This window comes from Rutidosis leptorrhynchoides, chromosome 1 (assembly GCF_046630445.1).
Source record: "Rutidosis leptorrhynchoides isolate AG116_Rl617_1_P2 chromosome 1, CSIRO_AGI_Rlap_v1, whole genome shotgun sequence".
Classification (NCBI taxonomy): Eukaryota; Viridiplantae; Streptophyta; class Magnoliopsida; order Asterales; family Asteraceae; genus Rutidosis; species Rutidosis leptorrhynchoides.
In genome coordinates, this window is record NC_092333.1 from 530896351 (window position 1) to 530916217 (window position 19867).

The 19867-nt window shown below is 33.4% G+C and overlaps 1 protein-coding gene across 1 annotated transcript; it reads right to left on the bottom strand.

Moving 5' to 3' along the window:
- Positions 1-1807: 1807 nt before the first annotated feature.
- Positions 1808-4528, bottom strand: LOC139842235 (receptor-like protein 49). The gene has a single exon (XM_071832405.1). It carries the CDS (start codon positions 4526-4528, stop codon positions 1808-1810), a length of 2721 nt encoding a protein of 906 aa, XP_071688506.1.
- Positions 4529-19867: the final 15339 nt, after the last annotated feature.

The following is a 19867-nucleotide window of genomic DNA, read 5'->3' on the forward strand; positions in this document are numbered from 1 at the left end:
ACATGAGCAATCCGAAGAAGCCTCACCTTGATGTTGTACGACGCATCTTAAGGTATGTTAAAGGCACTATTAACTTTGGTATTTTATACAAGAAAACAAAAGAATGTCACGTGACTGGATATTGTGACGCCGATTACGCTGGAGACTATGATACACGACGGTCAACAACTGGATACATGTTTAGTCTTGGATCAGGAGTAATATCATGGTGCAGCAAGAGACAACCAACAGTATCCTTGTCAAGCACTGAAGCAGAATATCGATCGGCATCGTCAGCAACACAAGAAATTACATGGTTGAAACAACTAATGGAAGATCTTCATCAATCAACAGACTATCAAGTAGAGCTTTTCTGCGATAACCTATCAGCTATACGTCTAGCAGAGAATCCAGTCTTTCACGCAAGAACAAAACATATAGAAGTACACTATCACTATGTTCGCGAGAAGGTCCTTGAAGGGGAGATCAAGATGGTGCCAACAAAGACAGATGAACAGGTAGCAGATATATTCACCAAGAGCCTAAGTAAACCGAAGTTTACAAAATTCAGAGAAGCACTTGGAATGGTCTGCAAGACATCGTTGGAAGAAAATTTGCATTGAGGGGGAGTGTTAAAATACAATGCAAATTTAGAATAATATGGAATTAGTAAATGTATATGGGTAAAATATTTAAATATTAATATGTATAAGAAAATATCTAGATATTAGAATATGAGAGAAAAATCTAGAAATTGAAATGTAAAAGAAAAATCTAGATATTTGTAGGTTGTAGAAATATCTAGATATTTATATATCCATGGAAATATCTAGGTTCTAGAATGTTCTATGGAGTAGTATAAATATGGGAGGAGATTTCATTTATGTTGTGTGAAGTTGTGAGAGTGAAATAAAAAGTGAGTTGTGAAGAAGAGAAGAAGAGTGTGAGTTAGCGAAAGTGGAGAAGAGAAAGCTTGTAAGTAATATTGTAATTGTAATTTAATATAAGTGTTTTTGTTAAGTTTCCCGATCAAGCCTTAATTTTGTGTTTAAGTTCTTAGTGCACTTTTGTTGTTCTTATTATATGGTCGGCTCTGCTGCCTAAGTGATATATGGTCGGTTATACCGCCTGAACGATATATGGTCGACACTGTCGCCTAAGTATTATTGTGCACTAAGGATTTATAAAATTAAAGGCTAATCAACGTCAAAGTGTTGGTGTAGTGAGTCTAGTATAGTCTAGATCCTCTATAGTGGGTGTGTTGGGCTCGTCAAAGCTTCCAACACCTCATACTCTTATGTACGCAGCCCAGCAGGATTACTCCCTGGCTGTTTCCAACCCATCCCTGGCCACCACTAAATATTCGTCCTAGACAGGACGAATATTGTATTTGTGTTAATCTATAACAGTCAAACTTAATTCTGCAATCTTAATTGGTTTTTAATCTAGTATTAATGTTGTATTTGTGTTTGTATCGATTATATGATTGTGATTAGTTCTTATACGAGTATATATAAAAACTAGGACTCAAACAGAAACTTCTCTTTGTTATACTAAAAACAATAGGTACACTAATTGTATGTGCATGCATGTTTAATTTTAGTCTTGGTTAATTGATTTTTTTTACAGATAAAACACATGCACATACATAGCCTTAATAAAACACATATGTCAAGCGATTTGAGTTCATAAGTACTTGAATTACATTATTAAAAAATGTTACATATAGAATTATAGATATGCTATGTTTCATCTCATAAACATTTTAAACATTAAATCATAAAAAATAAACATTTTAAACATTAAATCATAAAAAAGACTTTAGTTTCTACTCCAGTAACGTAGTGGCTTTCCTCATTCCATATAGCTGATTGAACCAACTTCGATACCTTCCATATACTGAGTTCCCCACATTAATTCCAATAACCAACCCAATTCCAAAGCCTGTTAATATGAAAACCCAAACGATTACATCACCTGAGAGGAAAGACTCGTTCTCGTCGCTTGTATGTGGATTTGTCGACGTCGTTGAACCTTGACAATCAATGGATAACGGTTGTCCACACAACAGAGGATTACCCACGTAAGAATGGTTCTCAAATGTATTGAACTGATTCCCACTTGGTACGCGCCCCTCAAGATGGTTAAACGACACATTGAACATGGCAAGGAAGCCAAGTTGTAACAACTCTTGAGGAATTTTTCCCGATAGCTCGTTATGTGAGAGATCCAAAGATTCGAGGTTTTTTAGATTCCCCAATGATGGTAAAACATAACCCGTAAGATGGTTGTTGGAAAGATTAAGTGATTCAAGGCCTTGAAGATCTGTGAGTGATTGTGGAATCTCTCCTTCAAAACTGTTACACGAGAAGTCAATTGCATTAAATATGTTTAAAATCTTCGCGTACTCTGTTTTGACACCTTTGTTGATTAACGTCATCGTGTATGGAATCTCGCGGGGCAAACATGTTGGTATTGAGATATCGAATCCCATAATAGATGAGTTTCCGGCGTAAACAGATTTCATTGACTTCCAAATCTTGAAGTACTTGTCAGGTAGCTGACCACTAAAGCTGTTATTTGAAAGATCCATGATCCGTAACTTGGGGAACTCTACGTTAAAAGTAGACGAATCTTGAATTGCACCGAAAAATTTGTTGGACCTTAAGATAAGCACTTGAAGCTCAGTAAGAGTTCCTAACCAAAACGGAAAGACACCATCGAAAGAGTTATCTCCAATGTTGAGAACCTCTAAGTTAGTACAATTAGCTAATGATTTCGGTAACGGACCAGTAAATCGATTTCCACTCAAATCAATCATCTTCAACTGGCTTTCATTTGTATTGATATTTGTTACCGTGCCATGAAGTTTATTTCGATTCAGATCCAAAACTATCAAATTGCTTAATTCGGGTAAACATGAGGGAAGGGTTCCTGTCAAGCTATTGTTTGACAAATCAAGAAATTGAAGAGATTCGAATTGACATATCAATGGTGGTATCTCTCCTATAATCTTATTGTTTGAGACAGAATAATAAACTATGGTCTTTGGAGGGATTGGTAGTCGCCCGCTTAGCAGATTATTATAAATACGAATTGCTTGCAAACGAACCCAAGGTAGTAAACGAGAATGTTGATCAAATCCGGTGATAACGTTGTCTGAGAGATCAATATACAACATCGATTCTCGACTGTTGTTTAATATCCACGCAGGTATGAGACCGCCAATTTTGTTCTTGAAAAGAACTAAGGATTCCATTTGTCGTTGGACGCGCAAGAAGGAAGGGAATTCCTTTAATTCGCACGATGACAGTCGCAATTGTGTCAGTTGAGTTAGGGTGCGATCGGTGTAGTTTTCAGAGCTGACAATTGATATTCCGTCTAGGAACAAACCTTGGAGTGAATTGAGTCCAAAGAATGTGTCTAGGTTCAGACTGTCGTTAAATTTGTTACTAGTCAGATCAAGAAAGGTAAGGTTTTTGAAATTGGAAAGCTCACTGGGAACTCGACCGTACAATTGATTATCGTGAAGATCAAGATATGTTAGTTGGGTGAGGTTCGTAAATGAAGTTGGGATACCACCAAATATATAACTTGATGAGATTGTGAAATAACTAAGTTTGGTTAAGTTTGCAACAGAAGGAAGGATTTCATCGGCTATGTTCATATCATCTAGATAAAGCTGTTCAAGGTTGGTCAGTTTGTCAATCCAGCCGTAGTCACATTTCGTCTCGAAATTGTTATAACTAAGATCTAAAACCTTGAGTTTTGTAAGACTTGCTAATGAAGGAACTGGGCCCGTGAACTCGTTGAAGCCGAGAGCTAAGATAGTGACTTGTGTCAAGTTAGAGATAGACACCGGAATGCTACCCGAGAAGAAGGATCTAGAAAGATCCAAGAGTACCAAATGTTTTAGGTTGCTTATGGATTCTGGTATTATCCCAAAAAAACCTGTTGAATACAGACTCAGAGACTCGAGTAAGGCGTTGTTAGGAAATTCAGGCAAGGAACCAACAAGGTCGTGGTTCCGTGACATATTAAGATATTTCAGCTTTGGTAGGTGAAATATTGGAGTTGGAAATTCGCCACTGAATGCTGAATTATAAAAATCAAGGCTTGTTAATTGCTTGAGAGTAGTAATTTCAGATGGGATTTGAGATTTAACAAAATTGTTCCTGGAGAGGTTTAGCTTCTGAAGATGAACAAGTTTGAAGAGAGTACTGTTAGAAGTGATAGATCCATTGATTGAGCTTGCGCCCAAGTCAAGCTCGATCACATGGCCCTCACTGCTGCTACACACAACACCATCCCACAAACAGCAATCATGATCATTAATTGACGTATTGCTTTTGCTAACTGTAGTTTCAATCCAAGAATCTAACTTGTGAAACGAACTAAAAGATGTGCTTGTGTCATCTTGATGAAAAATGCTTTGCTTAAATTCAAACAAAGCTGAACACTCTTCAACATGGGTAATTGATGACGTAGTGGATGTGATCAGGACTAATAAGTATACAGAGGAGATCAATGACATCAAGTTGAAAGCCATAATTAAATAGTTGTAATTTGATTTTATTTGTTGTGGAAGTGGTTTGTTGTTTATGGATAGAGAGCATATGCAGGTATATTATCCTTATTAATTACGAGTATATAACTAAAAAGAAATGGACGACGGAAAAAGGAGACTAACATGGTGGTCCCATTTTAATTACATATCTAATCAAGTTATCAAATTGATATTTTCATTTTCATATTGATAAATTCACTGCGCATTGAGTACTTGCAATGTAGAATTGTCAAATATACAATTTGTGTTAGGAATAATCGTATGAGCTCTAACAAAATTTGATAACCTCAAATTATCAAACACACTAATAATAAATGGATTTAATGTGATGAACACGAAGAAACTAGGAAAAAAAACACAAGAATTTAACGACGTTATATGTAATCAAAACTTGATTATTTCAATTATCGGCCAACCAACGAGTATTCTTATTGATAAAATTCGTAGGTACATTTACAGGTTGCATATAGGGGTATTATAGCCTAAAACGAGTTAGAATCCCGATACAACGAAGAATCCTGTCAAAATCCAATTTCAGTCCGTCAGGTCAATCTCCCGATACGAGAGACCATTCTCCCTATACGGGAAGTGGTTGTGACCGACTCTCCATAATTCTTTGGGCTACCTCCCTATGCGGGAAACTTTCTCCATATATGGGAGACCTTCAACTGCACCAATTTTCACCTTATTTAACTCGACTTCGCACTCTTACAATTTGTAGTATATCTATCAATGTTGTCAGTGGATATATCATTATACTTTTGTATATTGTTCAATGGGAAATATTCATTTGCATCCTTAATTTTGTTTGAGAATCAGAGGATAAATCTCAGCTCATGGATCAATAAATTCAATGCCTAGGATTAAAAATGCCGAACAATCACATGTGATTGTCACGACAATCACATGTGATTGTAAGATTCAACTATATGTGATTGTACAGATTTCAAGCAAAATTAAAGATTTAAATGAATATTTCTCATCGTTCAATTACCTATCTTATAAAGTCTGACACACTTGATGAATGGTTTATCGTTTTTCGTCATTGTCAAGTAAAAGTACAAAGTTTTGTTTTGAAAAGTAATTTAGTGTTTGAATAAATTTTCAAAACTCTACACAAAATTAATTTATTTATGTATTGTGTATCAGACCTAAGGTGCGTTTGTTTACCTCTTAACTAAATAGTTCAGCGCTGAATGCTAAAACATTCAATATTCAGTGCGTTTGTTTCTGAACTTTAAATGACAGATGGTGTTGAATGGTTCAACATTCAGCGCGTAACCATTCAGAGCTTGAACTACCTCTTAACCATTATAAATTTTATGTAATATGCTCTTTAAATTATATCAAGAACACTTATTAAACAATTATATCGTACGTTTTATTAATGTCAAAGATTAATAAGGTAATTTTACATTATTTACATTATTCGTTCAAAATGATTATCAAACATGTTATTTCATTCAGAAGCAAATCATCCCATCAATTCCTGGAAAGTTTCTAATTATTCTGAAGGTTTTTTATTCATAATGAGTATAGGGTTTGTCACGCGTCATTGTGAAAATGAACAAGTTTGAAGAGAGTACTGTTAGAAGTGACAGGTCCATTGATTGAGCTTGCACCCAAGTCAAGCTCGATCACATGACCCTCATCGCTGCTACACGCCACACCATCTCACAAACAGCAATTAGGATCATTAGCTGACATATTGCTTTTGCTAACTGTAGTTTCAATCCAAGAATCTAACTTATGAAACGAACTAAAAGATGTGCTTGTGTCATCTTGATGAAAAATGCTTTGCTTAAATTCAAACAAAGCTAAACACTCTTCAACATGGGTAATTGATGACGTTGTGGATGTGATCAGGACTAATAAGTACACAGAGGAGATCAATGACATCAAGTTGAAAGCCATAATTAAATAGTTGCAATTTGATTTTATTTGTTGTGGAAGTGGTTTGTTGTTTATGGATAGAGAGCCTATGCAGGTACATCCTTATTAATTACGAGTATATAAAATAACTAAGGTGCTGTTTGTTTTTTAAGATGTTTTGTCAGAAGGTCTGTGAACCATGTCTGTAGAGAAGATGTGATCTGAAGATCTGCATGCTGAATATTAAAGACTGTTTTTTTTATCTGCAAAAATTATTGCGGTTCTAAATTAATGTCATTTGACATTTTAACAAATAATTGAGTATTAAACTAATATATAATATAGTAAAAATTATTAAAATTCAACATTTGAGGCAATAATACATACACACGCATCACCATCCATAGCCACAAAGTTCTTGCTTTCTTTACTAATTTTGTTTTTATTTTATTTTATACATAATAAATGGACTAAAATGTTCCAATCCTGCCAATATTTCAATTGGTCACCAAAGTCTCGAACTCAAACAAAATTCATCAATTTGATCAATTACTCAATATAAATCTCAAACTCACACCAAAAAAGCTTACAATATCCACATCCATGGTTAATACAGAGATACAATATTCACACCCACAGATGTTATTCCAAACAAGAAATCAAACCCAAAAGCAATTTAAAATAAATCAAATTAAAGAAAATATTAAAAGAATTATACACCAATTTAGTGGGCTGGAGGTAGAGCAACCGGCAATGTTGCAGTCGGAGGTGTGCTGCCGGAGAGGGTGACGTCGTCGTCGGAAGGGGTGCGGCCAGAAGGATGTCTTCACTAGAGGTGGAGGTGGGTGGTGCAAGAATGGAAGAGAAATAGGTAGATGTTACGTATAGAGTATATCAAATTTGTCTTCTAACTTTGGAAGCACTATTCTAGAGCTGCAAGCTTGAAGACATTAGCAGATCTTATTTTGTCTTTTGTCTTCGAAAAAACAAACCGTCTTAAATAGAAATGTCTGCCCGCCAGAAAAACAAACACCACCTCCATTTCAATTACACATCTAATCAAGTTATCAAGTGGAAATGTCATTGATATTTCCTCATTGATACTTCCACTTTCATATAATCGATAAAATCCACTCCGCATCGAGTACTTGTAATGTACAATTGTCTAATATATAATTTGTAGTTGATTTATTAATTTTAGTAATGGATATATCAAATCCACTCCGCATTGAGTACTTGTAATCAGTGTTGTAAAAAACCCGATTACTCGTCAGTTAATCCCAAATTAATTATTTTTAAGAGCAATTTGTTCTAATTTCTAAATATTCATTTAATTAAACGGTTAACGTCAATTGATGGATCAAAATCGAATTTAGTAAACAAACTCGGTCAGAGTAAAAAATGGTTAACATTTTAACATGAATTTAAACTAGAATTTTATAGTTTTGAAGCAAAATGAACAATTTTAGACAATTATGTTAAAAATTATCTTTATATTTATGATTTTTTTCTATAGTTACACATATAATTTTTAAAATTTAATATTTAAATGTATACAGTACAATTCGATTAATCTCCAATTAATCCCCGAATTGTCGATTAATCCTTTCAAAGTCCCGACCAATCAATCATCGAATAGCGAAATTTGCATCCTTCGCTTGTAATATACAATTGTCTAATGTAGAATTTATAGTGGATGTATAAATTTTATTACTAGACATATCATTATACTTTTGTACATCTTTAATTTTATTACTAGACATATCATTATACTTTTGTACATCTTTCAATCACCTATCTTATCAAGTCTGATACACTTGATGAATGGTTTTCATATTTATCGTTTTTTCGCTGTTGTCAAAAATGTACAAAATTTTGTTTTGAAAAGTAATTTAAGTGTTTGAATACATTTTCAAAACTGTACACAAAATTAATATATTTATGTATTGTGTATCAGACTTAGGGTGCGTTTGTTTACTTCTTAACTGACTGGTTCAACGCGTGAATGCTTAAACATTCAGCATTCAGTGTGTTTGTTTCTGACTTATGAATGACAGATGGTGCTGAATGGTTCAACATTAAGTGCTTAACCATTCAGAGTTTGACATATCTCACTTGTTTACCTTATTTGCATTATTCGTTCAAAATATTATCAAACAGTGATCTCATTCAGAAACAAACCATCCCATCAATTCCCACGGAAGTTTCTAATTATTCCGAAGGTTTTTGTTTTATTCATAATGAGTATAGGGTTCGTCACCGCTTTGTTGTGAGTGTAAAAATTATTGTTGTCAAAATTATATAATTTTTTATAAAATATATTTAACGAATTGAGCTTAACAAAAAAAAATCTCAGTTCAACCTACCAAATTCACATTCCGGTCTTCGAAACTATGAATCTTTCATCTCTTCTCCTCCCGCGAGAAGGACGTGTCTAAGGATGCTACTTCGGGCGGGCGTGCTTCTTTCTAGGGGGCTAGAGAGTTGTAGATTCGTAAAACAGGAGAATAGCCTTTTCTTTCTATTATATTAGCCCAGCACGCTAGCATAATTTAAAATTAAAGTTTCTATAATTAAACCAATCAATCAAACCCATGTAATAGAAATATATGAAAAAAGAAAAAGATTTTTTTTATATAAAATGAAAAAAGTTCTATGAAAAAAAAGGTTGTACAAAATATTATAGAGTTGTTAAGGTGTTTAACATGTTTATACAAAATAACAGGCGTCAATTAAACGTCAATAATAATCGAAAAGTACTACCTATTAACTCACATTAACGACAGACTTTAGGGTTGTCATTAGTAAAATCAAAAAGATTACATAATTATATAAGCTAAAAATTATAAACCACATTATTTAAATTTTTATAAAAATTTTTCAAAGACTAGGGCTTGAAAAGTAATCTCTCTAAGTCTAATTTATTCGGTAACGACGTTGATATAGCAAATATGGCAACCTAAACGGGTTGTGCTTCGGGGTGTTTTAAGTTTCTTGGGTTTATGCTTGGGGCTAATGTGTAAAGGATCGTAAATTGGGCTCATTTAATCGATAAGTTTAAAGCAAGATTATCTTCCTAGTATACAAACTTGCTATCTATTGGTGGGTGATTTACACCCATCAAATCCATACTAGGAAGGTAAGGTCAAACATGAAAAAGAAAAAATTAAGGGTCAAATGAGTCGTTGAAGGGGACGAAAACATAAAAAAATTTCATTCGTCTATACGGAGAAGATACTTAAAGCGAAATATACGAACTTTAAGCATCAACGGAGTATGGAACGAGGAACACATTGACATTAAATCAACCGTGTTTAAATACTTCGAGTCACTCTTCAAAAGTCGAAGTGTAAACAAAATGAAATTTTTGAATACCATGAATCAGCCCTACACTAAACAAATCACGAGTGATCAAGCAGCTGCTATAGAAGTGATTTTTTCAAAAACGGAAGTTGTAGTAACTCGTCGATATAATTTGTAAGTTTGAGTCCCTTATAAAGTAACTCTCATCCTTATCAGACACAAAGCTTTTTGGGGCTACGAGCACAACAGATCCCATGAGAACTCTGCAGTTAAGCGTGCTCGAGCGTGAGTAGTACTAGGATGGGTGACCTCCTGGGAAGTCCTCGTGTGGTAACAAGAAAAAGCTGTGCGCCAACGGACAAAGCGAACAATATTGTTGTCGTGGTAAGGAGGGATGTTACATATGGTATCAGAGCATTAGCCTATCGGGGTGTGACGGGCACTCGGGTCGTGTATCTCATGAGGTATAGATCTTGGGTATCAATTTGTATTGGCTTAACGAGGACGTCAAGATTCTAAGTGAGGGAGTTTGTAGTGACTCGTTCCTCATCGGATATAATATGTAAGTTTGAGTCCATTATAAGGTAACTATCATCCTTATCATACACAACGCGTTTCGGGGCTACAAACACAACATATACCATGAGAATTCTGCAGTTAAGTGTGCTCGAGAAGGAGTAGTACTAGGATGGGTGACCTCCTAGGAAGTCCTCGCGTGGTCACCAAGAAAAAGAAGTGTGCCTACGGGCAAAGCGGACAATATTGTTGTCGTGGCCGGTAAGGAGGATGTTGCATGGAATATGTTAAAATTGGTGGTGTTTTTGGTTTGAATCCTTCACAAAAATGTTTAATAGCTACATATTTAGTATATTGCAATCAATTTCAAGGTTTAATTCAATCAATTGAATTTTTGGCAAAAATCTCACTATGTAGATCTTGCGACGTCACGCTTTTTAGTTTGGTTATATGAGTTCTCTAATATCAACGACTTATATATATATATATATATATATATATATATATATATATATATATATATATATATATATATATATATATATATATATATATATATATATATATATATTGATGCGTGTGGAACTATACATCATTTACCCTCAGAATTTATACAAGATTCAAATATTACAAATAAGCACGCAAAACTATCGAGCACTTAGAACCCAGTTATTATAGCACTTAATGTAAGTATTCTTATCAAGTTCGTTCCAAGAGAGCGGTGTAAATTGCATAATTGAAACTAATAGTTATCCTAGGGGTTTGTTTGATTGGGGTTTTTGCGATAGATTTTAACTAACAACTAAACTTATTCAAATAAATAAACTTAAACTTAACGAGCAACAAGTAACAAGTAACTAAGAAATGAGATTTAATCAATAGACAAAGAGTGTTCACTTATCTAATCCTCTCTATGCTTGGATTGCCCTTGTTTTACCTAATTTGATATCGCTTTAGTTGTTTGAACTAGTGGATGTTTAGTATTACTACCAAACCTTAATCAAATTATACTTTTGTAAACTCACATAAGCATGGTATGAGTTGGTTATTGAGATTATGCTTGGGTTGAAATCACTTAAAACCCTTCAACTATCAAAATCACTTAAGATAGTCAAACACCACTATGTTGAACAAAGTTCAATTGAAAACCAACTTAGACTAGAAACACAATCACTTGAAATCCCTATTCTAGTTGTCGAGATTACCTAAGGTGTTGAAGCACAAATTGATTCACTTCTCAAATCACTAAGAGAGCTACTCAATCTATGTAATCAAAGTAAAACCAATATCAAATCATAGCGATGGACCTCATAGCTAACACAATAACACTTGATCATGTATTTTCATTCAAAACAACTTCATTCAATAGATTAAGGGCTAATCCTATGCATTAGAGATTCATAGATAAGCAAATACAAATGATTTAGCCAAGCATGGCAAAGATTACACTAGTAATAAGCATAGAAACACAAATAAACATCATCTTGAGTGATTACAAGTAATTAATTCAAAGCTAGATGAAGAAAAGTAGAGATTACAACTAATAAATGCAAAATGAGTAAAGTAAAGTGGAGATTACAATCCAAAACGATAAAGAGAGAAAGATCTAGAGCTAATGATGATGAAACTTGAGCTTGCTTCATTCAAATCACCTTATAACTCTAATGGATGATGAAATTAGGGTTTTGTGTGTGAAATTCGGAGTGAAAACTGCAGCTCTCTTGAAAAATGACCTATCTCTTTCCTTTTATAGTGCTCAAAAATCTGGGCTGAATCAGCGACAGGAGTGCCGCTTTTCCTTCAGAAGCGGCGCTTTTGGCTAAAATAAGAAGCTTTTGTATCTGGTGCGACGCTTTTGATTGGCAGGAGCGGCGCTTTTGGCAATTAGGAACGTCGCTTCTGGTCACTGGTGAAAAATGGACCAAAACGTGCATGAGAACGCCGCTTTTCCTTTAGGAGCGACGCTTTAGATCATCAGGAGCTGCGCTATTGGAGCTGTTTCCTGCACTTGTCATTTTCTTTGCAATTTTCGATTAGGATTTGGTCAATTATACACCAAATCAGGCTTTTAGCCTTGAACACCAACTGTGACGATCGCTCCAAATCCATATGAACGAACACGTCATTCATTGATTTCATTGCGAGGTATTTGACCTCTATATGATACGTTTTGTAAACATTGCATTCTTTTGAAAAGGCACACCATAAATGAATATTTAAATCAAAGGTTTTCGACATATGATGATTTCTACATATAGACAATCACCATAAATAATAGTTTACAACAGTATTTCCGTTGACAATGCAGTCAAAATAAGATACATGGTGATAATTTGGTGAATGCAACGTTTCCTTGAAAAATATGTCATGTAAGACTCCATGCACATAGCTTGTCTAACATCTAAGCAAATAGCGGAAGACTTCTAGGGAACCTGAGAATAAACATGCTAACAAGTGTCAACACAAAGGTTGGTGAGTTCATAGTTTTAATGTTTTGCATAATCTGTACATAAAGGTGGATCACAAGATTTCAGTTGTTTCATCCAGAAACGTTTATCAATAGATTATATAAAAGTGGATCACAAGATTTCAATTGTTTCATCCAGAAACGTTTATCAATAGATTCTACATAACAGAGCACCCTGGTAACTAAACTTTAACGTTATAATAATAAATACCCCATTCGTTTTAATACACGCAAACCAACGTGTCCTAAACTCAAATAACATACGTCCGTTAAAAGGCTAGCGCTCTAGCTCGGACGGGGATGTCAAGCCCTATGGATCCATATACAATTATTCGCGCCCACCAGTCCATATCCTATGTACTGGCAGCTACTAGTTACCAAAGCTAAGGGATTTTCGGTTTAACTCAGTGTAGAATTTAGTATGTACTTGTATCCATTGTGTTTAAAATAAAGTGCATGTATTCTCAGCCCAAAAATATATATTGCAAAAGCAATTAAAAAGGGAGCAAATGAAACTCACGCATATAAATATTGTAAAACAGTTAATAAAGCATTTGCATGTATTCTCAGCCCAAAAATGTAAGGAGTAAAAGGGATCATATGAAACTCACCTTAGCAGCATATAAAGTCGTTCACCAAAATGTGATCGAAACTCAGAATATCAAATAACTGTAGTCCTCAACGTATTAATATTGTGATTTAATATTGCAGGAAAGTATGTAGAAGCAACGAAGATGATAAACACTAGGTTTGATTCACAAATATACCCCCGAACATTACCCATAACCTCCTTGGCAATAACCCATAATTTCCTTAGCTTTATCCCGCTCGAAAACCATTTTTGAAATCGTTTGGACATAACCTCGTCGTAGTATTTGATGTATAATACTAATAATAATAATAATAATAAGATTAATAATAATATTAACCTTAATAATAATAATAATAATAATATTAATAATAATAATAATAATAATAATAATAATAATAATAATAATAATATAAATATATATATCAGAGAGAAAGAAAGAAATAATTATGAAAGTGTAAAGATTCGGGCAGAACTCGTGGCCTTTTATAGACTTGGCCAGATTTTTGCCTCCATGCGATCGCATGGATTTCTAGGCTTGTGGCCATGCGATCGCATGGCCTCAGATTCCAGCTCACATATGATTTTGTCCTAACTCTTGTCGACATAATTTAATATTAATATATAATATATAATTTAAATAATTAATTATATATTATATTAAATTCACGTGCATAGTTTATTTGTAATTTTTGTTCTGATAAGTCGTACATCATCACTCGACTTATGTCCCTGTTCCGGTTTTTCAAATGTCCTTTCGTACGCTGAGAAAACTTGCATTTTACGTTTCGTGACACGTACCTTTGTTAAAATATAGTCTTAAATTATCCATAAACTATACCACTCGAGGTATAACTTATACATTTGAGTGTTTTGGTCATTTACTTCTATAAATCATCGTCTCGCTATTTGTTAATATATATATATTTTCATTTTGAAATAGTGTTTTACTGTAGCAAAGTCACTGTAGCAAAGTCAATTTTTTTACTGTAGCAATTCACCGTAGCAAAGTCAATTTCACTGTAGCAAATAGTGATTTTCGAAAACACTGTAGCATTTTGGGTATTGTAGCAATTTGAAAATACTGTAGCAAATTAGTGTTTTACTGGTTCATCTTAAACGCTTTAGTTAACTTATCTAAATATCAATCGAATCAATAAACGAATGTTACTATCGTTTACTAAATAACTTGAAATTATATATATGTATATATCTACATATAATTGTTCGCGAATCATTGAAAACAACCGAAGGGTATTTAAATATATAAAAGTAGTTCAAAAATTTTGAGATTCAGTTTTACAGACTTTGCTTATCGTGTCGGAAATGTTAATCATACAAAGATTAAGTTTAAATTTGGTCAGAAATTTCCGGGTCATCACAGAGACTTAGGTGCAGAAAAACAACTTTTGAGCCCAACGATCATCAAAACCGAATGAAATGAGGGAGATATTGCGGAATAAAACATATATAATTGGAGCAATATCATATATATATATATATATATATATATATATATATATATATATATATATATAGGCAGGTCCAAACGAGAATCACAAAAATGGCGAGAACTGCGAGAACCTTTTAATTTCATTATTTGTATGCATTTAAATGCAACAAATTATATGCAAATGTTAATTAATGTTCATATCATTAACAAACATAAGTTCATTACCACAAATTACATGTTAGAATGTTAATTATATGAATCTGTTTACATGTTCACAAACAAATATGCAATGTGAACGAGAAACTATATATTTAATTATATAGATAAAATATAAGGTTTTTCAATCTGTTTTATATTTATTCTTACTCTCCATCAACATTTATGGGTGATTTAATCTACTCATATGTGAAAATCTTCGTAAATTAAAAGTTCTCGCAGTTCTCGCTTTTCTTTGTGGTTCTCGTTTGAATTTTTGGCTATATATATATATATATATATATATATATATATATATATATATATATATATATATATATATATACACCCCTAACTCTTTAGCTGATGGAATGAAATTTCATCCAATATATTAAAAAGTTGAATTTTTTCCATTAATGGAATTTATAGGACCAAATTTCATTGTGGTGGTTAATCAAACATAAGAATCGAACGGAAGTTGAATTCCATTAATTCACTTCATGCTAGGAGTTTGCATATCACGGAAAATCGAGGAATTAAACTGATCTTGAACTGAATCGGGCTATTTTGGTCCGGTCCTCTACTCACATTGTACAAGATTTTCAGTCTTCGGTCCGGTCTGGACCGAATTCGAAAATAACATCAAATTTTTTTGAATCGAACCAAAAATATATGCCCGATTTCCCGGTCTGAATTTTTGCTATAAATTGAGACACGATACAGAATCGAACCGAACTATATAGTTTAATTATGTATGATGCACAACCCACTCCATGTGAACCAGATGCAAGAATAAAATGAAATATAATTCCAATTACAATTCCATTGGAAATTGGAATCACACAATCTGTCAACCTAACTTAACCGTGTCAATGGGTCTCAATAAATGAGGTATTGGACAATTACTAAGTTTGTGCGACTTTGGCAGGAATAGAGTTAAGGTATACAGGGAAATTTCTACTCATACTCTCAAATTTGGGTCAATTGGTTTAAGCAATCGGGTCAATTGGATCTTGAAAAAAATTAGGTCTAACAATGTAAATTAAAACTTAAAAAAAGATCCAAATGGGTTTCTCTCCAACCTATTGAGTCTTATACAAAAAAAAAAAAAGGAATATGTCTAATTGGTATCAGTACTCAAAAATCAACAAATAGAAATAGGTCTAATGGATTTTGTGAATGGGTCAAATGGGTTGAGCATAAAAAGTTTCATCCGTCAAAAATTTATGAAAGCATTCATGATTATATCAATTAACGCATATTAATATTTCTTATGTATATATAATAAATAATAATAACTAGAATAATGTACTGAATGTAAAAAATCCAATGTAACCCATTTGACCCAATTGACCTGTGACCCGTTTCGACCCGTTACCCAAACCGACCCAACCTGACCCATTTGGATCTGTTTACAAAAATTGACCTGTTTGACCTATGAACCAATTTAAACCAAAACTATTTGGACCCGTTACCCAAACTGACCAAACATGGTCCGTTTCTAGGCATAATGAGGGGTCACCCGCTCTAATGACTTAAAGTTTCTCAATATATACTTGTATGTGGGTTTGCAATTTTATCTTTTTTAAAAGAAGTTGAGTTGTTTTTAATAGAAGCAAACAATCTACCATGAAGGTGGGTGTAAGATAAAAAGATGGGTGGAGAAGAAAATTATTAGGTGGCTTAGTAACATATTATATCACATACTTCATATATATAACCTTTGAGTTTGTTTAAATATGAACTTGAATCCTCATCTAAATTCTAATTTTGATACACTCTTAAATAAAATTCAAACATCATATGTTTACTCTTAATTTAATTTAAGGGCAAATGGTTCGAAAAGTTAACCTGTGTTACTTAATTTGACAATCAAGGTAACCCCCATTTGCCTAAGTTCAAAAAGGACTCCAATTTTATTTTTGCTCAAGAAAATGATTACGTGTTCAAAAATTTTAAAATTAAGGTAATACGTGTTCAAAATTTTTAAAATTGAGGTAATTTTCGCCAAATCGATTAACGGTCGTTAGTCAAAAATATAAAATTGGTCCCTGAAGTTTCTTAATAAATTACACTAAAAGTCCTCTTTATATTTGTCCGACAAAATTACGCGGGGGGTCCCTGTGGTATACCACAAAAAACATGTGGAGTCCAAAACATTAAATTAAACGTGGGGAGTGCCTGTGGTATATATTTTAAACGTGGGGAGTCCAAACGGTACAATGGCTTGGCACATGACATACATGTGAGGGTAATAAGGTAATAAACCAGTTTCTTTGGAAGGATTGTTGAATTGTAGCAACGGAATAAAAGCCCAATTGACCTACTATTAGTCCATTAATGGCGGCTTCGAAGTTAGCATCGATAGCTGCAATACCGGTGGCTGCGGCCGCAGCATCCACCACCAATATCGTCGGCGTTGACGCTCCCTCGAACCGGTTCAACCCGTTTGCTCAGTCTCCTAGTCCTCCGTCTCCGACAACCAATCAATCCGGTTTTGTTCCTTCAAATTCTGATCCTAAACCCGAAGTAGAAGATTCGAAAAGAGGTTTTGATGCTGAAGCTTTAGAACGAGCTGCTAGAACCCTTAGACAAATTAATAGCAATAAATATGCTAAACAGGTATAAATGTGATTTAACTTTTTTTTTTTTAATTATTACTATTTTATATTTTATTTATTTGTCATTATTAATTATTAATTTGTCTGTAAATATGTTGAGAGCAAGTACTGTGTCTGTATATATGGAATTCATTAGCTGTTAGTTTAATTGTTGATTTTGATTCTATCGAATTGATTGTAAGCACTAATTATTATTAATTATTATTGAATAAACTTGGCTCTAATTGTTAGAATTGTGTAGGTATATATTGAATTGATTAGCTCTAAGTATACGCGCTTTTATTGAATAACTTGGCACAACAACAAGTCCTCCATAACGACCAGTGAACATGTTGAATTGTAGCGATTTTTGGAGGAAAGGTTCGATTGGTTTTGCTGCTCCAATTTAGGGTTCTTTGGTGGATCGTTTTCTGGTTGAAGCAAATTGCATTTGGGGGATTAAATGAGTAAAATAAAGTGCCATTATACCATTTGGACCCCCCACGTTTAAAATGGATACCACAGGGACTCCCCACGTTTAATTTAAAGTTTTGGACTCCACATGTTTTTTGTGGTATACCACAGGGACCCCTTTGTCTATTTGTCCTGATTATCACATTCAACCGTCAAACTAGAAAATAAAATAAGAAATCCAGATTTCATATCATATGCATCTTCCAGTTCGTGACTTTATCTTCATCATCATAACCTTCAGTATCAAATCTTCAAATTGATGATTATCAACACAACCTACAACTGTGTGAACATCAAATATCAAACCATTTTCATCAAATTTGCAACTGTGAGAACATCAAATATCAAACCTAAAACCTAAAACGTATACCACTAATTATTACCAACCAATCTCATCCCATAAACAACATCATATTCGAGTAGATCTAGACCGTGTTCATCTTTAACCGAAAACGTGCACCGATTTGGCCTCCGGATCAATCAAGCATGATTTAGCGAAAAGTAGAAATGTAGAAATGTTCATAATGACTTCGTGAACGTGTATCAATTTCTCAGATCTTAACTCTCAGTATCTATTTCTAATATTGAGGTCAAACGTTCGGATTCAAAAGTCAACCGATTGTTCTATGATCAAATTCGAAGATGATGTTGTGATTCAAGACTTGTTAATGATGAACGAAGATCGAAAACAACATTTGCAATGTTTTTAATGAAAGAATCGGGGTCTAAAATCGACTAGATCATAAATTAGATTTTGGTGTTCACGTAACTCGCTTGCTGCTACTGAGATGATGAAGATGATGTTGTGATTTACATTCCCTATGTTTGATGCTACTGAGATGATGATGATGAGACGATAAAGATGGTGGTGATGAAGATGAGTGAAGGTGATGATGAAGATGGTGGTGAACATGAAATCTGATGGTAGAACAAAGCAGTAGCAAGATGATGATGGACTTTTGGTGCAATTTTTTTAGAAACTTCAGGGACCAACAATGTTTTTTTTAACTAACGATTGTTAATTAATTTGACGATGTTACATTTTTGGGCAAAATTAAAAAATCAGAATCCTTTTTGGGCTTAGTCAAATTAAGGATTACCTTGATTGTTAAATAAGGTAACTTAAGTTACTTTTTCGCGCCATTTGACCTAAATTTAATTCATTAGTTTATTATTAACTTTTTAAAATGGCTGTAAAAAATACATAAGATTCTAATTCTAGTATATATATATATATATACACACACACACATACACACACACACACACACAAAAGTAGAAAGAGCCATGAAATCACGGGTTTATTGAATAATTCAGTTTAAACATACATTTATCGAGAATACTTACCAAACCATTGAGAAACATAATCAAATCATTGAAGCTTATAAAATGCATATAGCAAATAATTACAATGAAAGCGTATCAAATATTTTGTCGATAACATATGTATTCGGAATAATCAAAGATAAACTACAAACGTATTTAACCGAATAAATGAGATACTTTCATTCTTCCACCACCCTCTTCTAATTTTCATCACAATTACTATTTTCCTTGTCATAAAAGCTTACGTTACAACCTTTTATTGAGACATGTATTTCGCATACATATGCAAGTTATTTAATCTCCTAATTCAAATAATAAATTATAATTATAATAAAGTTTGCCTAAGAATTAAATATTCATATTTTTAAAAATAACTATTAATAATTGCAAATGATTCTAGAAATTTTTAAAAAAGTTAAAATACAATTTTATATGAAGGTTGTACTATATGCTTCAAAGTTTGTACATGTATTCATGAGTTGTTTTGTAAAATATTGTACAATTTGTTTTAAACATTGTATATATG

Coding starts and splice junctions, on each gene's coding strand:
- LOC139842235 (XM_071832405.1), bottom strand. CDS start 4,528: ATGGCTTTCAACTTGATGTCATTGATCTCCTCTGTATACTTATTAGTC.